Below are 12,047 nucleotides of genomic sequence, written 5' to 3'. Positions count from 1 at the left end.
AAATGTACTACGGTCTTAACGACAGCTAAAAGCTCTCTACGAGTGACACAATAATTCCTCTCGGTTTTACTCAAAACTCTGCTGAAATAGCTTATCACTCTCTCTTGACCTCCCTGAATTTGTGACAGAACCCCGCCTATTCCTGAAAGAGATGCATCCGTATCTAAAATAAAAGGAATTTCGACCTCTGGATAAGCTAAAATCGGCGAAGAAATAAGATTTTCTTTTAATTTCTTGAAAGCCTCTTCGCATTCCGGGGTCCAGTCAAAAGGAATCTTGATTCCGGTCAAATGATGGAGAGGTTTAGCTATACTAGCGAAACCTTTTACAAATCTTCTGTAATACGTACAAAGGCCTAAAAAGCTTTGAACTTGTTCTTTATTCTTAGGTGTCGGCCAAGAAGAAACCTTCTCTATTTTGGATGGGTCGGTTTTCACACCTTGTGCTGAAACGATATGTCCGAGGAAGCCTACTTCTTTCTGGAACAGATGACATTTTTTCGGGCTCATTTTCAGACCTGCTTGCTTCAGCCTAGCGAAAACTTGTCTGAGATTTTGAAGTTCTTCTTCAAAGTTCTTGCCAAAAACGATTATATCGTCTAAATAAACGAGGCATATTTTGCCCGTGAGCCCATGGAGAACAGCCTCCATCATTCGTTCAAAGGTAGCCGGGGCATTACTCAAACCAAACGGCATAACCTTGAACTGCCATAATCCTCCTAAACCCGTAACAAAAGCTGTTTTTTCTTTATCTAGAGGATCCATTTCGACCTGCCAATATCCGCTCTGAAGATCTATGGTGCTGAACCAAGTTGCACCAGCTATCAGGTCGAGTGTCTCGTCGATTCTGGGTAGAGGGTAAGAATCTTTCTTCGTTATATCGTTCAGCTTCCTGTAATCGATACAAAATCGTTTGGATCCGTCCTTTTTGTTAACAAGGACGATTGGTGAAGCCCAGGGACTAGACGATGGCTCAATCACATCGTTCGCTAGCATGTCTTCCACAAGCTTCTTCACCTCTTCTCGGGCGTTGAGAGCGAATCTTCGAGGAGCTTGTTTAATTGGCGAACTCTCTCCGACGTCGATCTTGTGCTTGACAGAAGTACATCGGCCCTTATCACCACTATCTTTGGCAAAAGAATCTTTAAATTCTAGTAAAAGAGATTTAAACGATTCTTCCTGAGCTAAATTTAACGAAATCGAAGGTTTCTCAACAAGGCTCCGTAAATGAAGAGGAAAATGTTGTTGCAAATCATCTTCCGACAGTTCTATTTCTCGAATTCTAGGAGGAGTCCAATAAATTCCATTCCTATTTGTACAAAGAGTTATTTCGCGATTGTTTGAAGCTAGTGAATTTCTCTTAGTCGAGATAACACAGTTATGAGCTGTAAGAAAGTCTATTCCCAAAATACCTTCATCCTCTATATCTGCTATAAAAACCTTATGTGGAGAGTCGATACACCCAAAAAGGTTAATTTGGACAGTAGCCTGTCTCAAAACCGGGGTCGTCTCTCCAGTGGCTGTTCGCAGAGGAAAAGAGGGAACAATCCGGTCATCGGATTTAAAGAGATCCGATCGAACTACGGTTACTTCTGCGCCCGTGTCTATTACCCACAGACAATCGACGCCATTAACAGTACCACGCGCGTAAAGACCAGACTGTCGCAGACTTCTAATTAAAAACTGTTCTCTGAGAGGGCTTTCACTATTAACAATCTGCGATGATTTTCGCCCTGACAAATCATCTGAAACTAGTTTTTTGAGTGAGTTCCTGTTGAAGAACTCGATTGAGGATCTGCTTCCCCTTTTTCTATATTTTTCTTACGCCAATTATAAGAATTTGGATTCGAGCCTTGCATCGGCTTTCCACTAGATTTTTTAATTAAAAAACAATGATTGGCGTCGTGGCCTGTTTTTTTACAAAATATACAAGTCAAGCTAGTTTGACTTGTCACGACCACGTTTTTATTTATACGCTCGTTTCGACGGTTTTGAAAAGAACCTCGATTTCTTGATTTAAAATTGTTACCGTTATTTCTATTTTTATAATTTTGAGGTTTTGGCTCCTCCAAGTATTCAAAACTCTGTCTTCCTGAGGTGTTTTCAGACACCTCAATCCGACGAAGTTTGCTTAACCCAAAATATTGCTTTCTCATTGCCTCCACCTCGAGGGCTTTGGCGGTTGCCTCCCGCAGAGAAGTGAGGCCCGACGTTCCAACGGCCATTTTAATTTCCGGATCATTAATCGCATTCAAAAAAGCTTGCGTTGCTAATAAGTTACGAGACGGCTCGTGATCCGGCAAAGCTATACGAGAAAGCCGTTCAATGTCCTGACTAAGAGACGCAAGGTCTTCGTCTCGTCCTTGTCTTCTCGTCTGTAATTGTGCTGTGTACAGTTTTGTTAAGTGGTCATTTCCGTACCTCAACTTTAATGCAGAACTAAGTTTTTCATAATCAGAGATTTCTTCCTCAGACAACGCCGTTAAAACGTTCAAAGCCGGCGTTCGAAGACAGGAGGCAAGACTGTGGGCCCTCATGGCGGAGTCCCACTGATTATGTTTAGCAATTGTATTAAACTGGCGTTCGTAATCTGCCCATGGAACTTTTCCGTCAAAAATTGGCGGTTTTAAAGGATAAAGAGGCTTCTCATTAATCTGAGAAGCAACCTCAGGAAATCCTGAATTATTTAATTGATTAAAATGAGAATATTGAGGTCGAACTTGAGGCAAAGACTCGGAAAAACCAACCTCATTATTAACCGTTACTCTACCAATTGGGGATTCAACTACTCCCCTAGTAAAAGGCACAGACCTTAAGTCTCGTACATCCTGGAACTGTCCTGGATGTCGGACCTGTCGAACAGCGGGAACGGGAACAGGAGAAGGAACAGGAGAGGGAAGCGGCGTAATGACTCCGGAACCTCGTGGAGTGACAGCCGGTTCTCCTGAGCCATTCACCTGATGAACAGCCTGAAGAGCTGCCACAGTCGTCCGGAACAGTTCGTGTAGACTAGTTTCGGATCGTTCTTGTGCCTCTCGATCAAGCCTGCGCTGTTCCAGCTGTTGTTCCTGTTCTCTTCTTCGCTGTTCCAACTGTTGTTCTTGTTCTCTTTTTCGCTGTTCCAACTGTTGTTCTTGTTCTCTTTTTCGCTGCTCTTGTTGATCAAGAAGCAGCTGAAGAAGTTGCTGTTGTTGGCGCTCAGCAGCCTCTTGCTGTTGAGACATGATCTTCAGCAGATCAATTTGAGAGATTGTCGAAGGAATTGGAAGAGGGTCCACTGAAGGCGATGGAATTGTTTCAGGGACCCGCGGATTCTCCATAACAAAAGGTTCTTCTCCGCTACTTTCTCTTCTTCGTGAGCGCGTCAAACGACTGCTACTCATAATTAAAGTTCGCGCACTGAGTTGATTCAATTAATAAGAACTCAAGATCCCGCTTCTGACACCAATTGTAACGATTTAGGCGTTACGTTAATAAAATATGGATCCGCGAGTTTACTTATTATCAAATCAAAGGCGTGAACAAAAATATCGTGATAAATGCTTTTAATGCAATATACGTGTTTCTTGTTTAAAGTCTGAAACAAGACTGTTTTTACAATAATATCGGTTGGCGCAGCAACCTTATTCTTTTTAAAGACATAAGAGGTTTATAAACGTCTTTTATCTATGCTGACTACTGGATCATTAAAGAGGGGGCAAAACGGGTGATTTCACCCTTTGTAACAATATATATATATATATATATATATATATTCATATATATATATATGTATATATATATATATATATATATATATATATATATATATATATATATGTATATATATATTTATATATATTTATATTATACATCAATATAATAGAATATAAATGAAGGTAATTGAGGTAAATAATGTAATAAATTAAGAAATAATTGTGAATGGAAAAATCATGAACGAATGAAATAAAATGGAAAATGAGCGAATAAATAGAAATATTTGGGATTTTTCTGATAAATATACATAATTTTGAAAAATTGAAATATTGTGAAAAAAATTTTTTTTTACCAATTTTTCTCTTTTCGAATGTAAACTGAAAATTATGATATACACATTTATATTCATATATATATATTTATACCTACATATATACAGATATATATGTATATATAAATATTTATATATATTTATATTATACATTATTATAATAAAATATAAATGAAGGTAATTGAGGTAAATAATGTAATGAAATAAAAAATGATTGTGGATGGAAAAAATTGTGAAAAAATGAAATGATATAAAAAATAAGCGAATAATTGAAAATATTCAGGATTTTTCTGATAATTGTCCACAATTTTAAAAAATTGAAATATCGTGGAAAATATTTTTTTTTACCATTTTTCCTCTTTCCAAATGTAAGCTGAAAATTATAATATACACATATATATTCATATATATATGTATATATATATTTATATATATTTATATTATACATTGAAATGATAGAATATAAATAAAGGTAATTGAGGTGAATAATGTAATAAAATCAAAAATAATTATGATTGGAAAAAATTGTGAAATATTGAAATATTGTGGAAAAAATTTTTTTCTTTCAATTTCCCTCTTTTTAAAAGTAAATTGAAAATCATAATGTACATATATATAATCATATATATATGTATATATATATATATATATATATACAGATATATATATATATATATATTTGTATTATACATTAATATAATAAAATATAAATGGAGGTAATTGAGGTAAATAATGTAATAGAATAAAAAATGATTGTGATGGGAAAAATTATGAAAAAATGAAATAAAATAAAAAATGAGCGAATAATTGAAAATATTTGGGATTTTTCTGATAATCATACATAATCTTGAAAAATTGAAATACTGTGGAAAAAATTTTTTTTTCCAATTTCCCTCTTTTTGAAACTAAATTGAGAATTATAATATACATATATATATTCATACATATATGTATAAATGTATATATATGTATATGTGTATATATATGTATCGACATATATAAGTATATATATGTATATATACATATATATGTGTATATATATATATATATATATATATATATATATATATATTGTAACGATTTAGGCGTTACGTTAATAAAATATGGATCCGCGAGTTTACTTATTATCAAATCAAAGGCGTGAACAAAAATATCGTGATAAATGCTTTTAATGCAATATACGTGTTTCTTGTTTAAAGTCTGAAACAAGACTGTTTTTACAATAATATCGGTTGGCGCAGCAACCTTATTCTTTTTAAAGACATAAGACGTTCATAAACGTCTTTTATCTATGCTGACTACTAGATCATTAAAGAGGGGGCAAAACGGGTGATTTCACCCTTTGTAACACTACTCCCCCCCGAGGAAAAGAGTCGTCCCGACTCGGGAAAGATAAAATAATTATAAAAGTATTCTAGTAGTCAGTGCTCAAAGGTGAGTTGGAGCTGTGGCTCTAAAAATTTAAGAACTCCCTTTTTTACTATCTGGCATTTGCCCTCAGTCTCAAGGTAAACCACAGAAAACCTTGAGCAGATAGTTGAGCGTTAAATAATCTCAAAAATTTATGTGCCATGTTTTATAAAGGTTAGTGTTATTAAGTGTTATGTGGCTTCATGAATTCAAAGTTATCCGCAACGGCCCAGATTGATGTCGGGAAGAAATTCAATCTTCTTCATGAAGGATCCCTTCGAAACAGGTTCGGATGAAAACATCGAACCGAGAACCGACAATTCCAGGACCAAATAAGACGAAAACAGACTTCTCTTCATAGAAAATAAGGAAATCGGGGGGTGACTGAATCCAGAGCTTCTTCTGAGACAGCACACCCTAGAGTTTGGAGGACAAATGTGAGTGGTGGTATAACAATTCAAATTCACTGAGTGAATTTGGGAGAATACTTGAATAAAATAAATTGAATATGTATTCAAAAGAAAAGAAACGATCTTATCTGAATTATTTCAGCGTCCTTCTTCAAAATAAAACCACCAGTCATCCTCAGGAATCGGGGAAAAATTGGATGGGAAAAGGCTGTGTCGAGTAACCTGAAAAGTACTCACAAAAACTGACACTTAAGGTTAATAAAATGTGAAAATCAAGCAATCGCTCATCGACCTCGAAAAATAATCGTGGCTCTTTTCGCATTAATAAAACAAAGCCTATCCGATTAAAACTCGATTCTGAAGAAGAAATTTCTAGAAGGAAACAAAACCCTTAATAAAGCAAGTACAAAAATCCTTAAAAACTTGATCGGCTGTAGCTTCTGCATTGATAACTAAAACAGGAGCCGATAAAGAAGAAAAGGTTTGTTTCACTAGCCAATCTTCATGAACTTCATGGATAGTTCTGAGTAGCTCTAAAGAAATACTCGATTCTTCCTCACGAGAACGGGAACTAACTCGAGCAAAAGAAGTTTCTGGGGAAACTCGCAAATAAACAATCAAATCTACTCTGAGCTCAGACGAGCGAATGAGAAGATCAAAATTTTTTGTCAATAAATGTGATTCGAAGTCGCGAAAATTACCTAACCTTCGACGAGCTTCTACAAAACAATTGCTACTGAATATCGATCTTTCCATCACCTTTACAGGCAATGAAGTCGTCTGCAGATGTCTATCTAACATAACCATTTGAGCGAAATGTTGAAAATAATAGCAATAACGATCTGGATTCTGATACATCAAATCTAAAAGATTAATTCCAGCTACATTTCGATATTCTTCAAGAGGTTCTAAAAGTGTACAGACCTGGCGATCTGCTAAAAATCTCTTGGTGAAAGTCGTTTTTCCGCATCCGATATTTCCTTCAATAATAATCGTAAGCGGTCGAGTTTTACTCAAATGAATTCCGAAAGGTAAATTCTTCTCCCAATCGATAACCGACTGTAAAGAAGGCCAAATCGATCACAGTCGTCAAGGGTGTTCGTTTGAAGATCTAACCTCGAAGGATGTTCCTGGTCTTGGAGAGACTGTTCCAGGTTGATCCTCTTCAAAAGGAGCAAGACGATCCAAGTGAACCACTTTTTGACGCGAATGAGGAGATCTTCGGATTCTATAAACAACATCATTTATCCGGTTAACCACTAAGTAAGGGCCTTCCCAATTTCTTTGTAGCTTTGGACATCGTCCTTTCTGTCTTCGTGGTTGAAAAAGCCAAACAGAATCTCCAGGATTAAATTTTAAATCTCTGGCTCGAATATCATAACGAGTTTTTAATTTATCTGAAGCCATAGAAATTCTATTCCTAGCAAAGTGATGAATTTCTTCTAAACGTTGTTGTAATAAAGAGGCATAATCTGTTTGATGCTGTCTTTGCACAGGAACAGGGCCTTTCTCTAAATCTGACGGAAGTCGAAGATTTCTTCCAGTAAGCATGAGGGCTGGCGTCTGCTTCGTCGTCTCATGAATCGCAGATCTGTAAGATAAAAGGAAGAAAGGGATCCAGGAGTCCCAGTCTCTCTGATTCTGTTCTACGAAGGACGACAAATATTGTAGCAAAGTCCGATTCAGACGCTCTATCATGCCGTCAGATTGCGGATGCAAAGGAGTTGTACGAGTTTTCCTAACCCCTAAAATCTGAGTAACCTCTTTCATTAAGGTTGACTCAAAATTTCGGCCTTGATCAGTATGAAGTTCTAGAGGAACTCCGTGTCTACAAATAAATTCTTTAACGAATGCCTGTGCTACAGTAGAGGCTTCTTGATCAGCGAGAGGGACCACTTCAGGCCACTTAGTAAAATAATCAGCAATAACCAAAGCATATTTATTTCCAGAATGGGTTATCGGGAGAGGTCCAAGAATATCCGTTGCTATCCTTTCAAATGGAGCTCCCACGTTATAAATCTGAAGAGAGCTTTGTCCCTTCGCTCGAGGTCCTTTCTTTGCCGTCCAGACTCGACATCTTCGACACCAATCTTCAACGTCCATCCGGCAACGAGGCCAAAAGTAGAAGTTGCGAATTCTGCCCAGAGTTTTATTTGAAGCGAAATGTCCACCTGCAGGAGAATCATGATAAAGAGCAAGAATCTCCGGAACTCGTGTCCTGGGAACCAAAAGTTGCCACCTGATTTCTTTCAAGTCTGCAGATTCCCGTTTTCGGTATAAAATTCCATCAATTAAAAGGATAGAGTCCCATTGAGCCCAATAAATTTTCAAATCTGGCTCGGCTAAAGATATATCCTGCCAGTCTGGGCGAGTTTCTGCTTCTTTCCAAGACTTCACTTGATTCAAAGTGTCGTCCTCTTGTTGCGATTTTCTCCATTCCTCCTGGTTATTTTCGAAAGAAATCTTCCGTATTACAAGAGAGGGGTCACGATTTTTCTCTAATCGTGCACACTGTTTACACTCTGGCGTTTCCTCGCAGGGTCTTCGAGAGAGAGCATCAGCGTTTCCATGATGAATTCCTGCTCGATGACGAATATCAAAATCGTACTGACCGAGCCTTTCTAACCATCTAGCTACCTGACCTTCGGGAGATTTAAACGAAAGTAGCCACCTGAGAGAAGCATGATCTGTACGTATCAAAAATCTCCTGCCGTACAAATAATGGTGAAAATGTACTACGGTCTTAACAACAGCTAAAAGCTCTCTACGAGTGACACAATAATTCCTCTCGGTTTTACTCAAAACTCTGCTGAAATAGCTTATCACTCTCTCCTGACCTCCCTGAATTTGTGACAGAACCCCGCCTATTCCTGAAAGAGATGCATCCGTATCTAAAATAAAAGGAATTTCGACCTCTGAATAAGCTAAAATCGGCGAAGAAATAAGATTTTCTTTTAATTTCTTAAAAGCCTGTTCGCATTCCGGGGTCCAGTCAAAAAGAATCTTGATTGCGGTCAAATGATGGAGAGGTTTAGCTATACTAGCGAAACCTTTTACAAATCTTCTGTAATACGTACAAAGACCTAAAAAGCTCTGAATTTGTTCTTTATTCTTAGGTGTCGGCCAAGAAGAAACCTTCTCTATTTTGGATGGGTCGGTTTTCACACCTTGTGCTGAAACGATATGTCCGAGGAAGCCTACTTCTTTCTGGAACAGATGACATTTTTTCGGGCTCATTTTCAGACCTGCTTGCTTCAGCCTAGCGAAAACTTGTCTGAGATTTTGAACTTCTTCTTCAAAGTTCTTGCCAAAAACGATTATATCGTCTAAATAAACGAGGCATATTTTGCCCGTGAGCCCATGGAGAACAGCCTCCATCATTCGTTCAAAGGTAGCCGGGGCATTACTCAAACCAAACGGCATAACCTTGAACTGCCATAATCCTCCTAAACCCGTAACAAAAGCTGTTTTTTCTTTATCTAGAGGATCCATTTCGACCTGCCACTATCCGCTCTGAAGATCTATGGTGCTGAACCAAGTTGCACCAGCTATCAGGTCGAGTGTCTCGTCGATTCTGGGTAGAGGGTAAGAATCTTTCTTCGTTATATCGTTTAGCTTCCTGTAATCGATACAAAATCGTTTGGATCCGTCCTTTTTGTTAACAAGGACGATTGGTGAAGCCCAGGGACTAGACGATGGCTCAATCACATCGTTCGCTAGCATGTCTTCCACAAGCTTCTTCACCTCTTCTCGGGCGTTGAGAGCGAGTCTTCGAGGAGCTTGTTTAATTGGTGAACTCTCTCCGACGTCGATCTTGTGCTTGACAGAAGTACATCGGCCCTTATCACCACTATCTTTGGCAAAAGAATCTTTAAATTCTAGCAAAAGAGATTTAAACGATTCTTCCTGAGCTGAATTTAACGAAATCGAAGATTTCTCAACAAGGCTCCGTAAATGAAGAGGAAAATGTTGTTGCAAATCATCTTCCGACAGTTCTATTTCTCGAATTCTAGGAGGAGTCCAATAAATTCCATTCCTATTTGTACAAAGAGTTATTTCGCGATTGTTTGAAGCTAGTGAATTTCTCTTAGTCGAGATAACACAGTTATGAGCTGTAAGAAAGTCTATTCCCAAAATACCTTCATCCTCTATATCTGCTATAAAAACCTTATGTGGAGAGTCGATACACCCAAAAAGGTTAATTTGGACAGTAGCCTGTCTCAAAACCGGGGTCGTCTCTCCAGTGGCTGTTCGCAGAGAAAAAGAGGGAACAATCCGGTCATCGGATTTAAAGAGATCCGATCGAACTACGGTTACTTCTGCGCCCGTGTCTATTACCCACAGACAATCGACGCCATTAACAGTACCACGCGCGTAAAGACCAGACTGTCGCAGACTTCTAATTAAAAACTGTTCTCTGAGAGGGCTTTCACTATTAACAATCTGCGATGATTTTCGCCCTGACAAATCATCTGAAACTAGTTTTTTGAGTGAGTTCCTGTTGAAGAACTCGATTGAGGATCTGCTTCCCCTTTTTCTATATTTTTCTTACGCCAATTATAAGAATTTGGATTCGAGCCTTGCATCGGCTTTCCACTAGATTTTTTAATTAAAAAACAATGATTGGCGTCGTGGCCTGTTTTTTTACAAAATATACAAGTCAAGCTAGTTTGACTTGTCACGACCACGTTTTTATTTATACGCTCGTTTCGACGGTTTTGAAAAGAACCTCGATTTCTTGATTTAAAATTGTTACCGTTATTTCTATTTTTATAATTTTGAGGTTTTGGCTCCTCCAAGTATTCAAAACTCTGTCTTCCTGAGGTGTTTTCAGACACCTCAATCCGACGAAGTTTGCTTAACCCAAAATATTGCTTTCTCATTGCCTCCACCTCGAGGGCTTTGGCGGTTGCCTCCCGCAGAGAAGTGAGGCCCGACGTTCCAACGGCCATTTTAATTTCCGGATCATTAATCGCATTCAAAAAAGCTTGCGTTGCTAATAAGTTACGAGACGGCTCGTGATCCGGCAAAGCTATACGAGAAAGCCGTTCAATGTCCTGACTAAGAGACGCAAGGTCTTCGTCTCGTCCTTGTCTTCTCGTCTGTAATTGTGCTGTGTACAGTTTTGTTAAGTGGTCATTTCCGTACCTCAACTTTAATGCAGAACTAAGTTTTTCATAATCAGAGATTTCTTCCTCAGACAACGCCGTTAAAACGTTCAAAGCCGGCGTTCGAAGACAGGAGGCAAGACTGTGGGCCCTCATGGCGGAGTCCCACTGATTATGTTTAGCAATTGTATTAAACTGGCGTTCGTAATCTGCCCATGGAACTTTTCCGTCAAAAATTGGCGGTTTTAAAGGATAAAGAGGCTTCTCATTAATCTGAGAAGCAACCTCAGGAAATCCTGAATTATTTAATTGATTAAAATGAGAATATTGAGGTCGAACTTGAGGCAAAGACTCGGAAAAACCAACCTCATTATTAACCGTTACTCTACCAATTGGGGATTCAACTACTCCCCTAGTAAAAGGCACAGACCTTAAGTCTCGTACATCCTGGAACTGTCCTGGATGTCGGACCTGTCGAACAGCGGGAACGGGAACAGGAGAAGGAACAGGAGAGGGAAGCGGCGTAATGACTCCGGAACCTCGTGGAGTGACAGCCGGTTCTCCTGAGCCATTCACCTGATGAACAGCCTGAAGAGCTGCCACAGTCGTCCGGAACAGTTCGTGTAGACTAGTTTCGGATCGTTCTTGTGCCTCTCGATCAAGCCTGCGCTGTTCCAGCTGTTGTTCCTGTTCTCTTCTTCGCTGTTCCAACTGTTGTTCTTGTTCTCTTTTTCGCTGTTCCAACTGTTGTTCTTGTTCTCTTTTTCGCTGCTCTTGTTGATCAAGAAGCAGCTGAAGAAGTTGCTGTTGTTGGCGCTCAGCAGCCTCTTGCTGTTGAGACATGATCTTCAGCAGATCAATTTGAGAGATTGTCGAAGGAATTGGAAGAGGGTCCACTGAAGGCGATGGAATTGTTTCAGGGACCCGCGGATTCTCCATAACAAAAGGTTCTTCTCCGCTACTTTCTCTTCTTCGTGAGCGCGTCAAACGACTGCTACTCATAATTAAAGTTCGCGCACTGAGTTGATTCAATTAATAAGAACTCAAGATCCCGCTTCTGACACCAATTGTAACGATTTAGGCGTTACGTTAA

The 12,047-nt window shown here is 38.7% G+C and overlaps 2 protein-coding genes across 2 annotated transcripts; both read right to left on the bottom strand.

Annotated features, from left to right (window-relative positions):
• Positions 1 to 1,267: 1,267 nt before the first annotated feature.
• On the bottom strand, positions 1,268 to 3,473 carry LOC124294395. Its single transcript, XM_046739346.1, has 3 exons — positions 3,125 to 3,473; positions 2,083 to 3,091; positions 1,268 to 1,281 (listed from the first exon to the last, which is right to left on the bottom strand). Exons 1-3 carry the CDS (start codon positions 3,380 to 3,382, stop codon positions 1,268 to 1,270), a joined length of 1,281 nt encoding a protein of 426 aa, XP_046595302.1. The 5' UTR covers positions 3,383 to 3,473.
• A 6,368-nt stretch (positions 3,474 to 9,841) lies between these two features.
• Positions 9,842 to 12,047, bottom strand: LOC124294394. The gene is made up of 3 exons (XM_046739345.1): positions 11,699 to 12,047; positions 10,657 to 11,665; positions 9,842 to 9,855 (listed from the first exon to the last, which is right to left on the bottom strand). Exons 1-3 carry the CDS (start codon positions 11,954 to 11,956, stop codon positions 9,842 to 9,844), a joined length of 1,281 nt encoding a protein of 426 aa, XP_046595301.1. The 5' UTR covers positions 11,957 to 12,047.

Source organism: Neodiprion lecontei, chromosome 5, assembly GCF_021901455.1.
Source record: "Neodiprion lecontei isolate iyNeoLeco1 chromosome 5, iyNeoLeco1.1, whole genome shotgun sequence".
NCBI classification, from domain to species: domain Eukaryota; kingdom Metazoa; phylum Arthropoda; class Insecta; order Hymenoptera; family Diprionidae; genus Neodiprion; species Neodiprion lecontei.
Note: the sequence above shows the minus strand (reverse complement) of the source record. Positions and strands in the feature narration are given on the sequence as shown.